The sequence below is a fragment of the Rhincodon typus genome, chromosome 37 (genome assembly GCF_021869965.1).
Source record: "Rhincodon typus isolate 14 chromosome 37, sRhiTyp1.1, whole genome shotgun sequence".
NCBI lineage: Eukaryota > Metazoa > Chordata > Chondrichthyes > Orectolobiformes > Rhincodontidae > Rhincodon > Rhincodon typus.
Window position 1 is genome coordinate 12,028,623 of NC_063368.1, and position 25,046 is coordinate 12,053,668.

Below are 25,046 nucleotides of genomic sequence, written 5' to 3' on the forward strand. Positions count from 1 at the left end.
GCAGAACCTGGCTTTCTTAAATCTCTCTAATCATACAATTTCAGCTACACACTTTGACACTGTGTCTTCTCTCCAAATCTTTCTGTGGTCATATATTTTTTGAAAACTATAGTGTACAGTGTACTTACACAGCCTTTTTCCAAACAGATTCCATGCAAGTCAAAATTTTGATTTTGTTGCATGGATTTCTGATATTTTAAGCATATTTTGGGGATTATGCATAAGCAGATTAGTATTTAAATGGACACATGGATCACAAGAAAAAGCATGTGCAAGAAATAATGAGGAAGGCAAATTGAATACTGACCTTTAATGCAAGATAGGGTACAGTTCTGGTTGTCCTGCTATAGGAAGGATATTATTAAGTTGGAAAGGGTGCAGAAAATATTTATAAGGATGTTACCAGGACTGGATGGTTTGAGTTGTAAGGAGAGGCTGAATAAGCTGGGGATTTTTCACTGGAGGGTAGGAGGTTGGAGGGTGACCTTATAGAGGTTTATAAAATCACGAGGGGCTTAGAGAAGGTGAATAGCAAAGGTCTTTTCCCTTGGGTTGTGGAGTTCAAAACTAGAGGGCATAATTTTAAGGTGTGAGGGGAAAGATTTAAAAGGAACCTGAGGGGCACCTTTGTTACACAGAGGGTGGTGCATATATGGAATGAGCTGTCAGAGGAAGTGGTGGATGCAGTTACATTTGCAACATTTAAAAGACATTTGGACAATTACATGGATAGGAAAAGTTTAGAGGAATATGGGCTGAGTGCAGGCAAATGGGACTTGTTTAGGAAACTTGGTTGGCATGAACAAGTTGAACCAAAGGGTCTGTTTGATCTGATTTATTATTGTCACATGTACCTAGGTACAATGAAAAGTTTTGTTTTGCATGCAGTACAAGCAGATCACACCATACAAAGTGCATTAGGATAATAGAACAGAGCAAGGAATATCATGTTACGGCTGCAGAGAAGGTGCACAAAGAGTGGGGTCAACATTAAGTTTAAACTTTGAGAGGTGCACTCAGAAGTGTAATAACAACGGGGAAGAAGCTGTTCTTGAATCTGTTGGCCGGTGTGTTTAAGGTTTGTATCTTCTGCCTGATGGAAGAGGTTGGAAGGGTTTATAACAGGGGTGGGAGGTTTCTTTGATTATGTTAGCTGCCTTTCTGAGACAGTGAGAAGTATAAGTGGAGTCAATGAATGGCTTGCTTGATAGACTGGACTGTGTTCACAACCCTCATGCTGTATAACTCTATGACTCTATAGAAAGGGTAAAAAAGGTGGGAACTCTTGCTACCACTGCAGGGTATTAGTGAGATCACTCCTAGAGTACTATTTGCAGCTTTTGGTCTCCTTATTTAAGGAAGGGGATACTTGCATTGGTGGCAGTTTAGAAAAGATTATTAAGCTGGATCCTGAAATTAAGAGGCTGGCTTCTAAGGAAATGTCAAGCAGATTAAGCTGGTACTCATTAATGTTTAGAAGAATAGGAGGTGACCTTATTGGAGCTTATAGGGAGCTCGACAGCTAGGAGCAGTGCAGAGCTTAGATCTGAACCATTGATGTGGAATTGCTTAGTCCTGTCTGTTTATGCAGTTTGCCCTAGGAAATAGTCCTGTTTTGTAGCTACACCAAGTTCACACCTCATTGTTTGATATGCTGCTCCAAGCATCCCTTCCTGTACTCCTTATTGAGCTAGAGTTGATCACTTGGCTTGATGGAAATGGTAGAATAGGGGATATACTGGGCCGTAAGTTTGCAGATTGTGTTTTTGAGTACAATTCTGCTGCTGCAGTAGAGGTGGCGGAGTGCTATTTGGTAATCAATAGGTTTCCTTGTCCATGTTTGGCCAGATGTCACGAGACTTCACAACATCTGGTGTCAATGTTGAGGGACTCCCATGGCAAGCCCCTCCTTTTATATACTCTTATGCCACCACCTTTACTGAGTCTGTTCTGTCGGTGGCATTATTAAGGCTTTTAATTCCAGATTTTCTGAATTCAAATTCCAACATCTGCCACAAGGGAATAATCCTGGATAAACAGAGCATTATCCAGGTCTGGGGATTACTAGTCCTGCAACAATACCACTACACAATTGCTATTGCTTCCTCATGAATTTTTGCAATTGATATGGCGTTTCACCCTTGGCCTCATTGATGTATACAGCTCTGTCTTGCAAACAATATTGAATTTAAAATATTTATCTTCATCTACAAATTACTTGGTCTATCCATCTCGGGAAACATCCTCAATATTATGCTCCCTACCTCACACTCCCCGTGACTCTGTGCCCCCTCCCACCAGACTGCCAATTATTGGTAGATCTTCCATCCATCTCTACTCTTTGGATCTCACTCCCTATATCCCTTTGCCAGCTTTTAAAACCTTCTCAAAACAGTTACAACATGCAGAAGGAGGCTGCTGAGCCCAACGAGTTGATGCTGGCTGTATGGAGAGCAATCCAGTTGGTGCCATTCTCCTTCCCTATCCACATAACCACAGGTTTCGGACTCAGAATAGACTCAAAATCCTGACCTCAGCGTGGACGCAAAATCCCAGCCTCAAAGTGAAGCCTGGCATGGTCTGAGTTGGAAGGACTGTTATTCTGAACTGGAGATAGTAGGAACTGCAGATGCTGGAGAATCAGAGACAACAAGGTGCAGAGCTGGATGAACACAGCAGGCTAAGCAGCATCATAGGAGCAGAAAGGCTGACGTTTCGGGCCTAGACCCTTCATCAGAAAAGGGGGAGGGGAAGGGGGTTTTGAAATAAATAGGGAGAGAGTGGGAGGCGGATAGAAGAGGGATAGAGGAGAGGATAGGTGGAGAGGAAACAAACAGGTCGAAGAGGCGGGGATGGGGCCAGGAAAGGTGAGTGTAGGTAGGGAGTTAGGAAGGGGATAGGTCAGTCCAGGGAGGACGGACAGGTCAAGGGGGCGGGATGAGGTTGGTCGGTAGGAGATGGAGGTGCGGCTTGAGGTGGGAGGAGGGGATAGGTGGGAGGAAGAACAGGTTAGGGAGGCAGGGACGAGCTGGACTGGTTTTGGGATGCGGTGGGGGGAGGGGAGATTTTGAAACTTGTGAAATCCACATTGATACCATTGGGCTGCAGGGTTCCCAAGCGGAATATGAGTTGTAAGGTTGATTGAGGAATGAATGCTGTTGAGGACACTAGGGACATCACCCCTGCAATGATCCCGCTGAACTGAGTGCTCGCGGGGCAGGATAAGGAACACTGAAAGTTAGTATGCTATGGAAAAGAACTGACCGCTTATGTTTTACAGGAAGCATTGCACTCTTTTACTTACATCTACTTATGGGGTGGCAATGGCCTAATGGCATTATTGCTGGACTGTTAATCCAGCGACCCAGATAATGTTCCAGGGACCCAGGTTCGAATGAAGGATCTAGGCCCGAAACGTCAGCCTTCCTGCTCCTATGATGCTGCTAGGCCTGCTGTGTTCATCCAGCTCTACACCTTGTTATCTCAGATTTTCCAGCATCTGCAGTTCCTACTATCTCTGATACAATTTTAACCCCACTGCGAAGCCTCTTCTAAAGATGCCTACCCTGAAGAAGTTACCCTCCTCCCTCTGGACAAACCTCAGGGGATAGCATTTCTGATGAAGGGTCTAGGCCCGAAACGTCAGCCTTCCTGCTCCTATGATGCTGCTTGACCTGCTGTGTTCATCCAGTTCTACACCTTGTTATCGCAGCAGATGGTGGAATTTGAATTCAATAAAATATCTGGAATTAGGAACCTAATGATGACTGTGAATCCATTGTTGATTGTTGGGGGAAAACCTATCTGGTTCACTAATATCCTTTAGGGAAGGAAACTGCCATCCTTTCCTGGCCTGGCGTACATGTGACTACAGATCCACAGTGATGTGGTTTGCTCTTAACTGCCCTCTGGGCAATTAGGGATGGGCAATAAATGCTGCTTGGCCAGTGATGCCCTCATCCCGTGAAAGAATAAAGAAAAGAGGGCCTCAGTTTAATTCCTTGTCTGAAAGTTAGCACCTCAATTATGCAGCACTCGCTTAGTACTGCGTTGATGTGGAGGAGGGGGTGGTGTGGCTGGTTACATTCTATGCTGAAGTCTCTACAGAGAGATTTGAACCTGTGGCCTTCAGACCTCTGGTTGCCATCTCTGAGCTATGACAGGATGGCTGTAAATCTGCAAAATCGTAAAAGACAGAACACATTGAAAGAAACGCACATCACCAGCAGGGCATTTTTCGAATTGCATAGACATACCCTCACAAACCTTCCACCTGTTGATATTTCTTGCCAACGTTATTCCTTATCAATTCCAATATCCTGATTTACAATGGAACCTGCCTACATAAATATCACGTAGTGAGCGGAGGGTTTTGCAGTGCTACCACCTGCTGGGAGGAAGCAGTTACCAAGGTCAAGTAGAACTGGGGAAATCCAGCCTGAAGATCAGTAAGCAAGTTATCAGCATTATAAGTGCCACTTGTGAGAACCGTTGATGAATCTTTTCTGGCACTTTGCTGCTGATAGGTGTTAGGCTGATGGGGCAATAATTGAATTTGCCCTATTATTTATTGTGGAGGGTCATTGCAGGGTACTGTGTGCCCCATGTGTCAACTGGGGCGAATAACAGAATCCCTACAACATGGAAGCAGGCCATTCAGTCCATCGAGTCCACACCGACCCTCCAGAGAGCATCCCACCCAGACCCAATCCATCCCTGTAACCCTGCATGGTTTATGGTAATCCACCAAGCTTGCACATGCCTGGACAATATGGGCAATTTAGCATAGCCAATCCACCCTAACCTGCAAACCTTTGGACTGAGGGAGGAAACCAGAGCACCCAGAGGAAACACACGCAGACTCGGTGAGAATATGCAAACTCCATCAGACACGTCTGAGGTTGGAACTGAACCCAGTTCCCTGGTGCTGTGAGGTAGTGTGCCGCCCCATGGAATATTGATTATGAAGATAACAACACAAATTCAACCAAGTCCACTTTATTTTAATAATGTTTAAATAGAAGTTAATAAAAAGCTATTGGAGTCCCTCAATGCCAAATACAAATTCTCAACAACAAAAAAGCACACTAAAGCCTCAGACATTTTGAGCCAAATACCAAACATTTATCTAATGCTGTGACATGGAATTTCTTTTAAGTAAGAAACTGTGGTGGATTGGATGGATCGAATGGCCTCCTTTCCTGTTGTAATGACCCTAAAAGCTCACAGCACCCCCAGCAGAGTTCGAAACAACTGGGAGAGAAGATGGAAGAGATCAACAAGCAACAGCTGGGAGATGTGAGGTTTTTTTTTCTGAAAGAAAAACCCGCAGAAGCAAAGGAAGTTTAAGGGTGCAAAAAATTCCTCAGGCTGGAGGTTTTGGGAAAAGATTGAATTGGAACAGCCAATGGTGCAGTGAGTGTTAGATTTGTACGAGTGGAGGAAGAAAGAACAAAGAGGATTTAGAGATTACAAAGATTAACAAAGAAAAACTGAGAGCAGTACTAACTACAGTTTGTTGGTAGTGAATATGTCATTGATAATAAAAGACATTTTTCCTTTCATTATCTGTGAAAGTGGAGAAAATATGAAGGAACTGGTTCTACACACTTTTGAACAAGGAAGTAGTTTTACAGCCCTCGTTTTCATTCAAGTGTGTGAATTTCAAACACGAGAAAGCACATTCATATTAAACAAGAATATCTTTAATCAACATTGTGGTAAGAAACCTTGACAACAATTTTCATGCAAAAGAAAGCATACAGGCCTGCTAACATGCTGCTCCAAAACATCGTAGCGTTGTTGAAAAAGCAGGGGAAAGCTCAATCTAAACCAACAAACATTCTCAGGCCACACACTGTGACAGTGGGATACAGAGTAAAGGTTCCTCTGCACTGCCATGATCCTTTAAGCAAGGTGAGTAGTGTGACTTTTCCTTTTCCCTTCCCAGCCATCCTCTTAGTTCCCTCAGCAAAGCTGACTGTTTTGTTTGACAGCATTTCCGTAATGAGGGACTAACGCCATTCATTTCACTTATCACAACCCTGGTCTAAATTCAATTTGACTCCAGATTCGAGAAGTGGCATAGTTGTCTTCTAACCCGATGCGTGTCTAATTACCATCGGCTTAATTTCAAGCAATGCAGGTAGTTAATCTTTACATGTATATGGTATAGCCTGCTTTTGTGGTACTGTGTGACATTACAGCTGAAAATCGTTCTTCAACACACTGATAGCTATAGTTGTCAGCTGTCGTTCAGCTGGTAGTTTCGAACCATGGAGTCAGATAATTGAGAGTCCAAATCCCAGTCCTGAGGCCTGAGCACAACATCCAGACACTCGGGTGCAGTGCTGCTGGGCTGCTGCACTGCCAGGGTGCCATCTCAGAGCTGACCCATTAAGCTGAGGCCCAATGTGTCCTCTTAGGTCTTGGTTTTAGATTTAAATATGGGTGGTCAAGTCCGACACAAGATGGTGTGTTGAAAACGAAGCAGATGTGTTTTTCTCTCTCCCTTCCCGTCATCTGCTGAACAACCCCTAGGTTTTGTCACTTTGGCTTGGAGTTAAGTTGTGATGACATGTCAGATGAGGTTGGGACCTCTGAATGGGAGGATGGTACTCTCCACTGAAAGGGCTACTTGTCTGTCTCAGTAGGAGAACAACATCTTAATGTTGGACTAAACTGAACCCGTTTGGCACCAAGGCCTCTCAGGCGGCATCTGAAACAGTCGGAATGTTAGAATCATTCAGACCTATCTCTCCAAACCGTGAGAAACCCCTTGTAATAAATACCTGGTCCCATGACCTTTGAGATAAGCCAGGGCCTCTGACTGGGAGTCTAACAACTTTCTGTGGAGGCTGATGGATCTCTCAAACTGAAGCCCAGTGCTCTCATTGTTTGCATTAAAGACAATATAGACAGCACTCTTGTACAGACATGGCTCTTAAATGAATAATTGGACCTATTAGGAGAATATTACTAGTTTATCAAGAGCTCCTCTGGTTGTTTGTGGTTACTGTATAAGGTGTTGATTCTGAAAGCGTTAATACTGATTCTCCACCCAGCAGCTGTGTGATATTATTGGATTGGGTCGAGTTCAGAATAGGTCAAAAATGAACTCTTTCAAAACCATTACCTTATACGGCAGAGTGCTCTTCAGTGCACCGGGCAATTCTTTCTCTGCTCTTATTCTACCCGAAGTACAATGTTACATTTAGGAATGTGGCCGCTCAGCCCTCACCTGTTCTCTCCCGATATGGGAGCCAGTCCAAGGCTGATTTCTTCATGTGGTGATTCACACAGTCAGTGTAACTGCTGCAGGGAGGCTGGAATCTAACCTAACACAACAACACGAGTCACTCCACCACTCAAGCACCACAGACAACAGCCGTGGCTCCCTCAGGAAGGAGACAAAACGGAAAGTTACTACACCACCACCCCCACCCCCGTATAAAAACATTAGAAAAACAGGAAATCAGAAGAAACCCTTCGGCCTATCAAGCTGTTCCCTCCAAATAACATACGCAATCTAACCTACTGTGGATAGCAGCCACTTTATTTAGATCTGGAGGGAGCAAAGCAGAAAAGTTTTCTTCCCAACCCTTTCCGTCCACAACATATGCAAATAGACATAATCGTATAAAACTCAAGGAGGTCTACCCATCTTTATTGTTCCCTCATGGCAACTCCAGTTCAACACAGAACATTCCCATGGCCTTAGCAGCAAAGAAACCATCATGTTCCCTTCAGGAACTGGCATCCACACGTACCCCTCTGCCAACCCTTCACGATTAATAAACCCCTGGCACCATGATCCTTAAAATAACATCAACCAGTAAGGACCAGTGTCACCAGTGTCCCAATAAATAATTTTAGTTTTAAACTGTTTTTCGAAGAAATTCAGTCTTAATTCCAAGTTAGTCTTTTGTTCCCCATTGTTAAGTTTCAATTTGAGGAACAATGGTCTATCCAATCATTCAAGTTCTGTTAAACGTCTGTTCACTATTTTCCTATGGACACTGTTTTTGCAAAAGTGTTCACCTTTTGACCATGTACTGTTCTTAGCAACATCTCAACAGATTAAAGAATGCCCTGAAGTCAGGTGCAACAGTAAAACGCCTGAGAAATATGACATGGGCCTCAGGAATGGTAACGATCAAGTGAGCCGAGGCCTACCGCAGAGGGCATTTGTGGCCAAAGAGAGAAAGAACAGGCTGAAAGTGCAAAGTTCTTTGGCCTGTCTACCCTTCCTCTTAGAAGGAGCAAATCCAATCTGAACAGATCATGGGATGTGCTTGTTCATTTTCACAATTAGGATTAGGATTTCACCACATTGTCAGCGTACAGGCCCACGTTCCTCGTGATATGATCGGGTGTGATGGCCTTGCAATCTGTGGGGCCACTGTAAGGGTGTTCAAACAGGGATAACTGTGTCCTCTTTCCATGCACTGTTATGAGGCAGCTGCTGTAATCGAGCAGCGGCGACGATGGTTGCCTGGCGATGGGCAAGCTCAGTGTCACTCTTGCGGTGGGATCATTCTGACCACCGTCCTTCCGGCGAGTCACACAAGGTGAACACATTGGTCCTTGGTCAGCCCCAGTGACAGGGGAGGCATTCTCAACACAGCTACATTTCTGCTGGGCTTTCGATGCCTGTGGGCCTCCATTGGATATGGCACTGTCTTTCCCGCGGCCTTTCCTGGCGTTGCCGAACAAGAGGGTGAATGGGTTGAAGGTACTGGTGACCAACTTGCTCTGAAAGCCCAGCAGCTTTGGGACAGGGCCTGTCTCCGCTGGCTGTGCAGTCTGATAGCATCCGATGTGTGGGTCTGAAGAGTAGACAGACTTCACGTCCAGGGAGAAAGAGCGCTTCAAGCAGCTGGTGTGCGATATTTGCTCCGGTGAGAGGCGAAGGTCGGAGAACCCCTGCTGTAAGGCTGCCATCTCTGGATCTCTGCGATTGCTGCTCGCATCACTGTCAGTTCCTTTACCCAAAAGATCCTTGTGCTGTGCTGGAATGTTCAAGGCTGGAAAATGAGGGGCAGGTATCTCTGCATCTTCCTCAGGGTCTTCACAAGTGTGTGGCTGGTTGGCTTCTTCTTGCGTTGGGCTGTTCTGAGGATGAAGGATGTTTTGTGCTGTATGGGCTGAAGCCTGGATCTGTAGGATGGTCTTTTCATACTCCACTAACTGGCCCAGGAAGTTGAAGTTCGGCGAAATTGAGGGTCTTCTGTCTTTCACAAACCTGATCATGGCAAATAATAATTATTCTTCACAAGATAATTACAAGCAAAAATGATTTTAAAAGTCACAGAAGCAGACAACAGCCCTCTCGTCCCTTTAGAGGAGATAGTGATGTCATGGTTCTATCACTAAACTAGTATTTCAGGGGTTGATGCTGCAGGAGCAGGATTCAAATCCCACCACTGTAGCCAGTAAATGAAAGAACTGGAAATATGAAGCTAGTCTCAGTAATGACCAGGACAAATATCTTTGATTGTTGTTAAACACTGATCTGGTTCACTGATGTGCCATCTGTCATCCTTAACCTGGTCTAGCTTCACTTGTAACTCCAGGCCCACAGCAATGTGGTTGAGTCTTAACTGCCCTCTGAAATGCCCCAGCGAGCCACTCAGTTCAGGGGCAGTTAATGATTAGGCAACCATTGCTGGCTTTGATGGTGTTGTTGTGTATTTGATGCCCACATCTTATGCAAGATAAAGAAGTTCCCTTTCACCCAAATGATCTGGTGAGTGAGTGTTGGCAGGCATAACCAGGGACCCTGCTGTTTGGTGCAGCATGGAATCATAGAATCCCCACAATGCAGAAATAGGCCATTCAGCCATTCATCGAGGCTGCACTGACCCTTCGAAGAGCATCTGAACCAAATCCCTACTCTGTCCCCGTAACCTTGCAATTCCCATGGCTAATCCACCTAGCCTACATACAGCTGGACACCACAGACAATTTTGCATGGCCAGCCCACCAAATCTGCACATCTCTGGACTGTGGGTGGAAACCCACACAGAGATAGGGAGGACTCCACACAGACAGTCATCAAAGGTGGAATTGAACTCAGGACCCTGGCACTGTGATGCAGCAGTGCTAACCACTGAGCCACAGCCGTCTGGATTTAGGACAGGGGCAGGAGTCAGCTTGGCTGCGATAAGCTTCACTATAGCAGCCAAGGTCATTTACACACATAGCTGAGGAAATGGCAATAACATACGGTCAAACTGCGACACACTTTGGCATTTTGAGAAAAGAACGCTGAATGTTTGGGGAGGCGGGATAAAGACAAGGGTGGGAGGGATGCCATTCAAAAACAATAAAAACAGGGCAAGGCCATTCAGCCTCTTGTGCCTGTTCTATCATTCAATTACATCATGGTTGATCAGCACTTCCAACCCCATTCCAGCACCTTTAACTGTTGGTACCCTGACTGAACAAAAACAAGCCACAAGCCATTGTACTCGGTTATAAATGTTTCAATTGACCTACTGTCCATCTACTGAGAGAAATAATTCAGGTTTCTGCAATTCAATTGTGAAAAAGTGCTTCCCTCATAATTATCCTTTTTTCTCTCTTCTACTTGTTTTTCCATGTCAACATTCCATCTGTAATTTCTCCTCACTATGTCTGTTGCCCTCTCTGTCTCTGTTTTCTTTGTTTTTATCCTGTCGAGCTATCTGTGTCCACACCTCCCTCTCTCTTCTTGCACCTTCCTCCTCCACCTCCTGGTCTTATTTCTCTCCCTCTCCCTTGATCGCTTTCTCTACATCTCTCACCTCTGAAATACTTGAAAATAATTGGTGAAGTTCATAACATGTCCCACTTACTCCCACTAGAATGGCATATATTCAAATTCAGGGACCCATTCTCTGCAAAACAAAAGGAATATGTTCAAACCGTTTTTGAACTACATGGGAGTTTGGGGGGGCTAATGGTTTCCTATCGCTCTTCCATGGTAGTCTCTTGGCTAATCAAAACCAGCTTGAATCAGTGCTCTTTTCACATGGAGATTAAGTTGTTTTAATTGCTTGAAATTTGGCATTCTTGCATTTGTCCTGATGAGTGTAAGATGAAAGGCTCCAGCAATGTATCTCTTTTTTTCAGAGATATTCAAGTTCTAGCAACTGTTTACATATGATCTTAGTGTTGTGTTACAGCTTACTTTCAATGAATGATTCAAATATCTGATCTGATATAGATCAAACCAGCTTCACTCTGTCGACACTTTGTCGTAAAGCCTTGTCCTTCTCTCTTAGAATCTGCATCTACATTTTGCTGCTTCTGTTTCTCAAATCCTCCAGAAGATGCTCTGTTCATACCTGTAAGCATCGTCCAAAGAGAAATCCATTGTCCTCATGACGTAAGCAATAGCGATTGCTGCAGACCGCGAGATCCCAGCCAAGCAGTGCACTAAAACCCGAGACTTCATTGACCGCACTGTGTCTGTGTGAAACAGTTAGTGTCAAGAATGTCATTAAGAAAGGAAGAACCAACTTGCGTTTATTTAACCACTTTTAAATCGTTAAGGTGTTCCAGAGTGCTTTACAGCCAACAAAATACTTTTGCATGTAGTCACAGTTATACCCTTGGAAATCCCATGGCTAATCTATGCCTAGCGAGCACCCACAAACAGTTATAAGATAAACGGCAGCTGCGAGTTGAGAGAGAGATGTTCAACACACACCCTACTCATCTTTGAAAAGTGCCGTGGAATCTTTCCAATGCTTCAGGTCCCCAAGTGGATATAAAATCTTTCGCTGGAAAGACGTTTGTGGTTCCTCCCTTAATCTTATTAGTTAAAATGCTTCCTGAACCCTACACTTAGGTGTTTCCTGGTCTGATCTCAATGGGGGCAGCAACAAATCTGCAAGAATTGACCATGCAGCTGTTTGGCACAGATGGGAGAATGTTTCTGCTAGCACACAGCTCTGATATATGGTTGTCAGTCATTATCCCGGGCCAGATATGAAGAACTTCCAATTGGATGAAGCATAGGATGACAACTGGGTATGTAAGAAGAAGGAGATAACACAGTGTGGAGCTGGAGGAACTCAGCAGGCCAGGCAGCATCAGAGGAGCAGGAAAGCTGACGTTTTGGGTCAGGACCCTTCTTCAGAAAAGATGAAGGAGTCCACTGTTTGAGATACTGTGTTGGGGGTTTGAAGGGGATGTGCAAAAAAAGGACAACGACTTTTATCATATAGCACCTTTATTGTAGTAAAACATCCCAAAGGGCTTCACAAGGCTGTTATCAGAAAAGAATTGACATGAGTCCCATAAAGAAATATTATTGTAAGTATTAGGACTGGTGACCAAAGCTTGACCAAATAGATATTTTAAAGGAAGTCTTAAATCAGGAGAATTAGGGAGGGGATTCCAGAATTCAGGATTTAGGAATTAAAAGCATGACTACTTATGGTGGAGTTGTGGAAATCGCATTGCACATGAAGCCAGAATTGGAGGAGCTCAGAATTCTTAGAGAGTTGCAGAGCTGGAGTAGGTAACAGAGATAGCAAAGCCAAAGAGGAATTTGAACATAATGAGAAGGACTTTAAGTTGGAGCCAGTGACAGACCAGGAGCCAATGTAAGTCAGTAAACACAGGCATGATGGGTAAACTGTTTGGTGTGAGTTAAGCTAGAAAACTGTAAAGTGAGAGTAGAAAGATTTAAAAAAGACACAAGGGGCATTTTTTTTTTACACAGTGGGTGGTTTGCGTGTGGAATGAGCTTCCTAAGGAAGTGGTGAATGTGGATACAATTACATCATTTAAAAGACATTTGGATAGGTACGTGAATAGGAAATATTTGGAGGGATATGGGCCAGGAGCAGGCAGGTGGGAGTGGTTTAGTTTGGGATTATGGTCAGCATGGACTGGTTGGACCGAAAGGTCTGTTTCCGTGCTGTATGACTCAATGATATTCACTGGCACCAGGGTGAATTGCTGAATGTATCTACATGCCCCCCACCTCCCCGCTCCTCCATGTGCTAGTCCGCATTTCGCTGTTCAACTTCATACCTATGAATTCCACAGACTTGTTCAGCCAAGGTAAGAGACTCTCACAGTAGCTGTCATTGACTGGGATCCGCAGGAAATGGCTGTCGGGGATAAATGTGGGCTTTGGGCAGTTACTGCTCACATTCAAAATGTGGGTTATCCCATTCTGAGTCATCAATTCCTGCAAAAGAAAGTTGCACAGCAATTAAAATCCATCTGCATTCCTGCACCACCTCCTTCCTCCTTTTGTGCCATCATCATGTTGAAATGAAGATCGATCTCCTGCTCAACGCCATTCTTTTCTGGGGTTCCAAACAGCGAAGGACACCAGCTGTCTCAACTTTGCCTTCCTGCTCTAACTTAGTCTTTGAACAACCCAAATCTTACCTCCTCCTTCTCATGAAAATTATAAGAGACTAAGGAATAAGAAGCGGGATAGGCAGTCAGTCCTCATTTCATCCAATACATTGCTCCATCCAATGATTCCCAGTGAAGCAATTTAAACCAGGATGAGTGACACTTTCCATCAACTACTTTTGTGATGTACTGAGTAACGCACAGTAGATATAACATGAATTATTTAATCAGCTATGTACTTACAACTGTCTTTATAACTTTCAGTCCCATTGCTTGCCAGATAATCATATCTCCTTTAAAATTCAATAACTCCAAAGCAAATCCTGTTGCTATGTCACTGACCGTATTGGGACAATGAATGAAGCTTGCGTGTCATCCAGTCTCACCATCACAGCTGAAGCTGCTTCTGCAGTCTCCTGCACAGTCCACTCCAGTCTCCTGTGGCTTTTAAAGTCTGCCCCAAACCGACCACCTTCTACAGACCCTGCACAATCAAACCTAACACACGCTCTCACGCTGCAGCTTAAACTTCTCAGCAAAAATTCTCAACAACAGCTCCTTTCATCCTCAAAAGTGATTGAACAAAAATCCCAAGATCTCTGTTATCCAGCTTCAATCCCATTCCTAATTGCTGATTTCCATTCGATGTCCCACAGCAAACGACTGGCAGAATTCCTAGAGAAATGGTACGAGTGCCCATCTTTGCCATTTCTCCAAGAATTCCACCAATCCTCTGCTGAAGTTCTGGGAGAATCCCATGGAGTTTCTTTGAAGCTGGGGGGTAAGGTTGATCCTGGACCCTGGTTTCAATCGAGACTGGTTGTTATAGGCCTGTATCCTCTAGCTTGCGCCTTACTCACCTTATTCAAAACATCATTCTGGGAGCCCAAGTAGAAATATGGGAGGATCTGAGTGGGTCCCATGTCACACGTGGAGAGACACGGCTGTGAGAAGCTGCTGGGCAAGGAATTGCTTGATTTCCCTTCACACAAGCTGGGAAAACAAGAGGAAAACTCCAGAAAGCCTCCTGTAAAGAAGAGAAGGGAATAGCGTGAGAGGGAACCGGACAAAAAGGATAAGAATATTTCACACTCTTAAAGGTCTTCAACAGCCCTTTCCCTATTAAAGCCATACACTTGCCCCACCAAACGACAACCAATAACTAAGGCTCTTTCCTAGTCATAATATTAAAATTACCATTTCAAGTTTGTCACCAAAGATACTGGTTCTTTTCTGGGGTACAGTTCAATGAGTAGCCTCTGGTCTAGCTGCTTTTCTCTTGATTTGAGGGACCAAATGGTCTACTTCTGCTCCTAAATCATATGTTCAATACCAACAGCCATCCACACTTTAATTCTTTCCTGGGATGTGGGTAGCAGTGGCAAGGCCAGCATTTGTTGTCTGTCCCTAAGTTTCCCTTGAATCAAACAGCTTGCTCGGGCCAATTCAGAGGCAGGAGAAAATCAATCATATTGCAGTGGGTCTGGAGTCACATGTAAGCCAGACCAGGCATGGACAGCAGATATCCTTCCCTAAAACGCTTCAGTGAACCAGATGGAAATCGATAGGTGTAACGGCCATCAGACTAACTTTATATTCCAGATTTATTAACTGAATTTAAATTCCACTCACAGCTGCAGTGGACTTTGAACCCATGACCCCTAGATAATTAGTCTTGGCCTCTGGAATCACCCCAATAAATTGCAATTACCATCCCTTTATTTGTCCCTGAAAATATTGGGTGCCATGCTGTCTGGCCACATCCCCTTCAGGCTGGTCACTCTTTCTTAAGCCTAGTTACCAAGTGATCAGAGGCTATTCGACTAGGGGAGGCATCACAGCCAGTGCAGTCTTCAGTTGTCATCCAAAGACATGCAATGTGTAACACTGGATAAAGGTCAGCAGTGAGCACCCTGGTTGAGTTGTTCCCTTCTTACTCAAAATCACTGAAGTGAATGGAGACTTATTATACAAGGAAGGTCAACATTTTATCATATTGAGGTGGTTGTAAGTAGTGCCTGTTAACTTTGACACCTTCAGACTACTTGATGAAAGGGGATTCAGCCATTGTCTCATGTCTTGATCAACACTCAGTGAAACCTGCATCAGGCAGTGGAATTCTCCGAACTAAAACAGTTTGCCTATCTTTACTCTCTGGACTTACACTGGGAGGATATAGCCAAGGTATTATGCACTTAGCTGCCTCCTTTTGCTCACAGCCCAGTAACATCCATTGGGAGAGGACGGGACAACAATAGAAGGGATGGGTGAAAATGAATACAAAACCCAGTGTGGATCATTTTATTTTTCATTCCTTCACAAAAGGTGGCCATCGCTGGCAAGGTCAGCATTTATCGTCCATCCCTTGTTGCCCTTGAGAAGGTAGTGGTGAACCATATTAACTATAAGAGCAGCACGGTGGCTCGGTGGTTAACACTGTGCCCCACATCGCCTGTGAAGGATCAATTCCAGTCTCAGGTGACTGTTTGTAAGAAGTTTGCACATTCTCCCCGTGTCTGCATGGGTTTCCTCCCACAGTCCAAAGATGTGCAGGTTAGGTGGATTGGTCATGCTAAATTACCCCATGGTGTCCAGGGATGTGCAGGTTAGGTGGATCGGCCATGCTAAACTACTCCATGGTGTCCAGGGATGTGCAGGTCAGGTGGATTAGCTGTGCAAAATGTGGGGTAATAGGGTAGGGGGTGGGATGCTCTTTGGAGGGTTGGTATGGGCTCGAATGGCCTGCTGGGGATTCTTAAAAAAATAACTGAGTGGCTTCCTAAGCCAATTCAGGAGCAGTTAAGTATCAACCACATTGCTGTAGATCTGGAGTCCCATGCAGGTCAGATTGGGAAAGGGTGGCAGTTTTCCTCCTTTGATGGATATTAGAGAAGATAATGGGTTTTCTGGTAGATTCATGGTTACCACAACTGATGTTGATCTTTAGTGCGATGTTGTTCAATTAATTGAACTTACATTTGCCAGCAGTCACAATGGGATTCACTTATGCCCCTGGATCTATTACCCCTGGATTACTAGTACACAGACATTGCCGTCATGCTACTGGAACCATGTAACGTTCATGACAAAAAGGTACCAACAGTGGGACTTTCCCTTTAAATTATATAGGCTGTACCTTTAAGAAAATATACATTGTTGAATTGTTTCTCCAGGTTTCGCAGGAGGATTGTGATGATGTCGGTGGCTGGAGGACATTTCGCATCTTTTGTTTCTTGGTCATACAGCACCAGCTCCTTCACCTGTAGGTCCTTTATCTGGGGATTCATGAGAGACAATTAATAGGGTCACAATAAAGATCTTCTTCTCTATTAACTTCTCAACTTTTTTTGTATTCTTTCATGGGATGTAAGCAACACTGGCAAAGCTAGTGTTTATTACCCATCCCTAATTACCCTCGAACTGGCCAGGCCACTTCAGAAATGCAGTGAAGAGTCTACCACATTGTTGTGCCTCTGGGGTCATATGTAGGCCAGAGCAGGTAAAGCCAGCAGATTTTCTTCCCTTAAAAACCAGACTTGTTCATTAAACAATTGCTGATAATTGTCATGGTCACCATCGCTGAGACTGGTGTAACAATGCGCATTTTATTAATTGGCCATGTAAATTCCAACAGCTGCAGTGGTAGGAATTGAACCCATGTCCCTTAGAGCATTAGTCACTGCTTTAGCATCCAGTCACAACTTAATCACTGCTCTGGCCCACTCCCATTAAGATTGGTCAGATGTATTGCTGGACATTTCTTCACATGACCTCATGCCTCCAACTGCCCCACCCATACCATCATTAGTCACTCTGTTATTAGTTAATTACCATGGTGCCAACCGTCCTGTGGCCAATCAGAAAACAAACAGACTCTAATGCCAAAGTTTCTAAGTCTGAACAGGTAGAGGAAGCTGTGGCATAATCGAGAATTGAAGGATACTGATTTAAGATGATTGGCAAAAGAAGCTGTGGTGGTGTGAGGAAGAGCATTTTTTACTCAGCAAGTGGTTGGATCCAGAACATCTGAGAGTGTGACGCAGGCATATTCAATCACAGCTTTCAAGGGGGTCACTGGATAAGTGTCTTAGGAGAAAATGTTTGCAGGGCTATGGGAAAAAAGCTGCAACGTAGGATTTCTAAGTTTCTGTTGCGGAGAACAAATCATAGACCCAAAGGGCTGAATGGCCCTCTTGTGTGCAGTAACCCATTCATTGCACGACTGGGTGCTTATTGCTGAAAAAAGAGACATAACGATAAGATGTAGGAGTTGAAGCAGATCACTAAGCCCACTGAATCTGCTGTGCCATTCAATAAGATTAATGGCTGAAACAATTATCCTCAACTCCACTTTCCTGCCTTATCCCCTCAACCCGAGATTCCCTTACTGATTACAAATCTTTCTATCTCAGCCTTGAACATACATAATGATTCAGCCTCGATAGCCCTCAGTAGTAAGGAATTCCACACTTTCGCTAAACAGTTGACCCCTTATTCTGAGATTATGCCCTCTGGTCTTAGACTCCCCGGAAATGGGAAACAACCTTTCTAAATTTATCCTATCGAGTTCCTTCAGAATCTTGTACATTTCAATCAGGATGACTCTCGTTCTTCTAAATTCCAATAAGTACATGCAGACCTTTTCTCATAACACAGACCCACCATATCCAGGACCTCCCACATGGGAAAACAGCCTTTCCACATCTAACCTGCTTTGTCCCCTAATAATCGCAAAAGTTTCAATAACATTGCTTCTCATTCTTCTAAACTCTTAATGAGTACAGGCCCAACCTACAGAATGTCTCCACATGAAACAGTTCCTCCAGACCAAGAATCAGCTTCCTGAACTGAAATAACTCCACACAGGCCGGTATCCCATCACCAAGTCACCCTTTATTTACGTGTGCATGGTACTTGGCACTGGTCCGTTTTCCTCAGAGCCAGCTCTCAGAGGGAACAGAACCTCTGACACTCTTGTTTTTATCTGTCAGCCAGGGCTCCCTGACTGAACTCGGTTAACAGCCCCAATCAAGGAACTAATATTTTGGTTGACCTTGTTATAATCACTACATGAACCTTCTCCGACTGTCTCCAATGCCATTCTATCTTTCCCTAGATTAGGGACCCAAACTGTTCCCAGTATTCCAGCTGTCTGACCTGTATAGTATCAGCAAGAGTTCCCGATTTTTATATTCCATTCCCTTTGAAGTAAAGGCCAAACTCCATTTGCTTTCCTGATAAACCTGCTGAACTTGTAAGCTAGCTATTTTGTGATTTGTACACAAGAACTCCCAAACTCTTCTGAGCTGTGCCCTTGAAGCTTTTTATCTTGCATCTCATCAGGACAGAATCACCAGAATGCCAAATCTCAAAGGCAGCAACAATTTGTCCTGCATGAGGAAAAGTGTGCTGATTGATTGGCAAGTCAATGTGGTGAAAAGCTAAATATATTTATACGCAAGAGCCTGTCCTCTGCAGACCAAAGGAACATGTTCAAACATTGCTGCTTATTTGTATGAAACAAGAGTGTGGGGTTCAGTGGTTCCTTGCTGCGTTATCCATGGCTAAGCTTTGACCAATCAAGAGTCAACCAATTAATACCCTTTTCTCATGTAATATAAATTGTTGTTCCCTTTGAGATTTGGTATTCTTGCAATTTTGTCCTGATGAGTGCAAGGCGAAAAGCTTCAACAGCGTATCTCGTTTTTCTCGGCAATACTCTAGTTAGGATGTTTTATGTCTGTCACTCCCATATCTGATAAGTTATTGTAACTGATAAATGAAAATTCTTAGAGGGAAGGTAAATGTTTCTTTAATGTTCCTGAAAGCAGTGAATCTTCAATGTCTGCTCATTCTGGAGGATTGGTAACCCTAACTATTAAATGCTTAATGATTTCAAACATCTTGCTCCATGCAAAAAGCAATCTCATCAGGGATTGGGGAGCGGCGGGGGGGATGGTGGTGGGAAGGAAAAGAGAGAATAAGAGTGAACAAAATAGCCAGAACAAACCATCACCGTTGGGCTCGGCTGCAGGAGTTCAGCAAGTGACTCTCTCTCAGGCGTGATCTTTGTGGCACAGATGTTGACGGCATTTAGCACGTGCAGGTTGTGGTAGTCAGCATTAGGACGACAGTCAATGACCAACATCTTCTCCTTCTGGCCTTGCAACATGGCAGCCAGCTGATTGGCCCTGATGGCCTTCATTGGCTTCTTGTCTCCTGCCATTTGATTCTGGAGATGAGAAATTTTTTTAAATAAAAATCACACTTTTTATTCATCATTTAAATTCACACATCCATCACCTTGAATTGTTTTTCTTCTTTCGTTGCGTGTGGGCATTGCTGAAAAGCCAGCATTTATTTGTCCACCCTAATTGCCCTTGAACTGCGTGTCTTGCTATGCCAGTTCAGGGGGTAGTTATTAGTCAAACAAATCAAAGAAAAACATTGCAGATGCTGGAAATAAGAAATAAAAATAGAGAGTGCTGAAGACACTCAGCAGGTCTGGCAGCATCTGTAGAGAGAGAAGCAGAAATATTGTTGAAAATCCAATGTGACTCTCCTTCATATCAAACTTGAAATGTTGACACTGTTTCTCTCTCCACAAATGCTGCCAGACCTGCTGAGTTTCTCCAGCATTTTCTATTTTTCTAAGAGAGTGTCGATCCTATGCAACACTTTACACTGCATTTTTGTAAAAAGAAACATGTGACAATAAATAAATCAAATCAAGAGTCAACCATATTGCTGTGGGTCTGGAGTCACATGTAGGCCAGACCAGGTAAAGATGGCAGATTTCCTTCCCTAAAGGACATTAGTGAACCAGATGGGTTTTTATGACAATCAACAGTGTTACATAGTCAACATAAGGCGAGCTTTCAATTTCAAATTTTATTGAATTCAAATGTTACCATGTACCATTGTGGGTTTACAACCCACATCCATAGATTATTGGTCTCTGGATTACTAGTGCCCGGAACAATATCAATGTACCACAACCTCCCTCAATCTCCCCTGAAGACCTTAACTCATCTTAGGGGGCTCCTGCTGTATTCATCATGTGTGTGGCTAGACCTTAAGCATTGACAGAGTGACTGTGTGGGCCACATCATTGAACTGTTCTGCAGTTTTCACTGGAGCACCAGAGTGAACTGCAGTCTGCCCACCAACACTATCCAGTGACTGTTATTGGAAGGTGTGCTGACATTTCTATTGCAGCAAAAAAGAAGGATGTGGTTTGTCTGCTGACTGCAGTTTGCCTCTCGTGCCCCCTCTCATTTTGGGTCCAGGTTCTGGGATAGTAATCATTCTTCTGTATTTTAAATCAAATCTCCTGAGCCCCACAATGCTCTGAGATCTCTGCACTCTACTAGTTCAGATCTGTTGAGCATCCCCAGTTTTTATAGCTCCAACAATGGGCGGCCTAGCCTTTAGTTGCCTTGGTCTCTCAGCTCTGGAATACTCTCCCTAAACTTCCACCCTGCTTTTCAACTTTCAGATGCTGCTTTCCCAAGCCTTTGATCATCTATCTTAATAACTTCTTATTTTCTGGGTGTCAACGTTTGCTCCCCTGAAGCCCCTTGGGATGTCTCACTACGTTAAAGGTGCTATACAAATGCAGCTTGATGCTGTCTTGACGATACAGTTACTGCTTTGCATGAGCTGTAAGTTGCCAGTCAGGTTGCCGTGTTACCGATGGGGAAACACTCCCAGTTGGGATGGTGACACTGATTGATAGGGACACTGCTATCTAGGCTACTGTTGACACCAACTGTTCTCAGAGAGAGACTCCCAACCCAGAGCCCCCTTGTGGATCCCTCACGATGGTGACAAAGTGCAACAACAAAAATAACTTCCTTATGCTATAGTTTAGCTTCACTTGAGAATAGCAAATGCTGGCAAAACTGCAGACCCAAGAAATCACAGTTCCCTATCTGTCCAGACGCAGCAGATAGTGGAAATGTGTTTTTAGATTAAAGTAAGCGAAAGCTAAAACATCCCATCAGAAAAGAGCTGAACCTTCCAGTAATGGAGACATTTGCATTACCAGTTGCTGCAAGGATGTATTACTGTCCTCTACCTTGTGTTAGCTCTCCTGAATGTACAGTGGGCCATGATTAATGTGGTTCAGTGGGTTGCATGCTCACTTCTAAAGTTGATGTGGTCAGGTCCCATTTAGTAGTGGGCTGTCAAAACCTAGTGCAATACTGAGGCACTACTTTTGGGATGAGATTTTAACTATGGCACCCTCCATGGTAAACATCACTTCACTGACCAATCCCCAACACTACCTACCTGCACTCACCTATCACCATCCCATCTACCTTCCCCAGTACCCCTCTCTCTATTTATTTCAGAGCCTCCTTCCTCTCCCCCCATTTCTGAAGAACAGTCCTGACTCGAAACGTCAGTTTTCCTGCTCCTCTGATGCTGCCTGGCCTGCTGTGTTCCCCCAGCTCTACACCTTGTTATCTCAGACTCCAGCATCGGCAGTTCTTACTATGTCTATTATAGATCCCCTGACACTGTGTTGAGGGAGAGAAGTTTATCCCAGAGTCTTTTTAAACAAACCATGTAATGTGCTGCAATAATCAGTTCAATATCCTTTTTGCTGTATGTCATTCTGCTTGGAATGGCTATGCCTGGGTTGGAAAATGTTATATTCCAGAAACCCTGATCTGTGTCTCTCTCTCTGCAAAACAAATCTCCTCAGAGATCACATTCCTCTGCTGCCTAGATGTGTCCAGAATAAACACGTTTTTCGAAAGGTTTTTCTTTTATTAATTAAGTCAATTATATAGTCGGAGACTGGCCTAGATTTTATTTTTACAAATCATCAGAACATACCAATTAGGGAGCAGGAGGCCATTCAGCCCCTGAAGGCCATTCTTTCCCTTTCCCTACGCTTTGTTTCCTCTCCAAATGTTTCCCTCCTAAGAGTTCTTTGATCAGTGCTCAATGTGGTCACTTGCTCCATATTTATAAACAGAACATTTTGTATCATTTGCAAGCATAGGACATGCCCAAGCATTTTGCAGCCAATGAGAAAAGGAAACTTGACCAGTAATTGCCAAGCTACCACAAACAGCAATGTGATAATGAGCAGACAGTCGGTAGCAGTGATATTGCTTGAAGGCTACATGTCAACAAAGAGCCTGAAAAGAACATCACCACCCCCCTGCTCTTCTTCAGATGGTGACCTTTTATGTTCACCTGAGAGGGCACCTCGGATTAACATCTCATCTGAGAGATGCCATCCCCCTTAGCACTGCACTAAACTGTAGATTATGCAGCCAAGTCAGATAATAATATTCTGCATAAGAAACATTCTAAATCCGCAAGACCCCCCCCCCTCCACTGTGGCACTAATCCCAAACCCTTGTTTCCCATTCAGCATTTACCTTATCAAGCCTCCTGTGTGATTTTGAAAACTTCTATCAAATTTTCCTCTTGGTCTGTGAATACAGACCTTTGTATGTCGAAGTGGCATCTTAACCACATCCTGCTGTCCCTGATATCATCTAGGTATTCCCTCAATCCTTTGTACTGTAGGGTCCTCAGTTTTAACCGACAGTTTTGGAACAATAGTCCAGCGAATGTCTTGCATGGATACGCCATCATCTCATTGCTTTCGTATTCATTCACCTTTCCACCATTATAAACAAAAAAAAAGCATCCACTGCTGTACTGTGTAATTGCTTATTCAATTTAAAGTGGGGAATGTTGAAAGCTGCTCCTTGCATCTCATCTGAACTGGAAGGATATACTCTTAAAAACAGACTTTAACAAAAAATCTAGTTCTCACGCATCGCTTCAATGCACCTTAGATGTCGGGGTAAATCATATCAAATCGATTAAATATTTAACACGCGGGAACTAACTGCAGAGCTGATATTCACAATTGTAAATAAAGCTAATGCATTTAAGTTTCTTACTCACGACTGTTTTAAATTTAAAAAAAACATTGACATGATGATAACGTAATGAATCATATTTTAAAATCAGCCAACATCTTGCAAAAAATTGCTTGCCTGCATCTGACATTAAGAAATTCGCTCGCAATGCAATATCATTGCAATCTCTAATATTATTCCTCAGCTTCATGTCACGATAACACAATTCCCTCGGGTTAACCCCCTCTATTGTTTCGGATGCATTTGCACACTTGTCATCTCAATGCAAGAGATTTAATTTTTTGTTTGCTTGCAAAGATAAACTTACCAAAAAAAACAAAAATAACCTTTCTCTCGTTGCAATTCTTGTTGACGGCGGCAGCTATTTTGATGTTTATTTCAGTCGACTGCAGGTGAAAAAAGAGTCGTTGCACCATGCATGTAGGATGCACACACACATACATACACTATCTCTCTCTCTGTCTCTCTCTCTCTGTAACTCAGTGAAATAGCTTGAATTCCCCCCTCCCTCTCCACACAATGAGGTAATGCGGTTAAAAATAGTTCAGGTACAGCAAATATGTCATCTCTGACCAATGACAGGCTTTCCCCTTGTGTTGTTTTTTTTCTAACTGATGTCAGGGGTTTTTATATGCCGAATGCTCTTTGGGACATGCACAAAGACATAGATTTAAAAGACAATCCATCAGACTGACAATCATAGAGAGAGAGAGAGAGAAAGAATTAAATTAGCACATCTCATGTATTTCCTCTGCACCATTTATTTAATATCAACCTTTCTGCTGATTGACTGGTGCCCCCTCTATTGTTTAATCGGTTTATTGAATTGTGAAACATTGTTCTTGCCTGTCATTGTCCCTGTTTGTGAATGATCTGCTAAGTATTGTTTAACTCACAACAACAGGCTGGGTCTGGAAACCCTTTCTCCAAAGAGCTTTGAGGTAAATGAAGCATTTTTTATTTGTAGGTGAGCCTCCATTGTTCTGTTGGAAATGATGCGGCCAAATTGTGCACAGTAAGATCCCACAAGATCTGTTAATGACCAGATGATCAGTTTTTTTTTTAAGATGCTGGTTGATTGATAAAGATTGATCAGGGCACCATGGGGAAATGACCCCTGCTCCTATTTGATGACCAGCCAGGTGATATTTTTGCATCCATCTGAGAGGGCTCTCAGTTTAACTTCTCATCCCAAAAGACAGCACCTCTGACACAGCAGCACCCCAAATCCATGCTCAAAGATCTGGTGTTGGACTACACTTCCTTTGCGCATGAGGAGTTGAGGGGTTGTGAAAGACATCATTACTGAAATAACTCCACAGGGGCTGATATCTCGTCACCCTTTATTTATACTTGCATAGTACTTGACACGAACCCAACTTCCTCAGAGCCAGCCCTCCGAGTGAGCAGGACTTCTGATGCTCCTGCTTATATCTGTCAGCCAGGGCTCCCTGACTGGACCAGGTTAACGGCCCCAATCAGGGAACTCATATTCTATGAGGTCCACCCGGCTGACCTCGTTACGGTCACTACAATTTCAAACGCAGTTTCTCTCTTTTTCCTTATTGAAATCAGAAGGGAAACTAATGCCCGTCCTTTTGTTTTATATGCTTTTGAAATCTGAACGAGGCATGTAAAGTTAAAATTTGCAGAGCTGTGGAGAAACAGCAGGGCAAGTCGAATGAATTGGAAATCTTTTCACAGAGCCAATAAAGGCACAATAGGACAAATGGACTCCCTCTGTGCCATACGAACCTTTGACTGTCA

General features: G+C 43.7%; 1 protein-coding gene across 1 annotated transcript; it reads right to left on the bottom strand.

The window, feature by feature from the left end:
• Nucleotides 1-7,639: 7,639 nt before the first annotated feature.
• Nucleotides 7,640-23,719, bottom strand: LOC109918204 (dual specificity protein phosphatase 8-like). The gene is made up of 7 exons (XM_020518104.2): nt 23,587-23,719; nt 19,376-19,597; nt 16,502-16,640; nt 14,226-14,392; nt 13,030-13,189; nt 11,331-11,454; nt 7,640-9,244 (listed from the first exon to the last, which is right to left on the bottom strand). Exons 2-7 carry the CDS (start codon nt 19,589-19,591, stop codon nt 8,317-8,319), a joined length of 1,734 nt encoding a protein of 577 aa, XP_020373693.2. The 5' UTR covers nt 19,592-19,597; nt 23,587-23,719; the 3' UTR covers nt 7,640-8,316.
• Nucleotides 23,720-25,046: the final 1,327 nt, after the last annotated feature.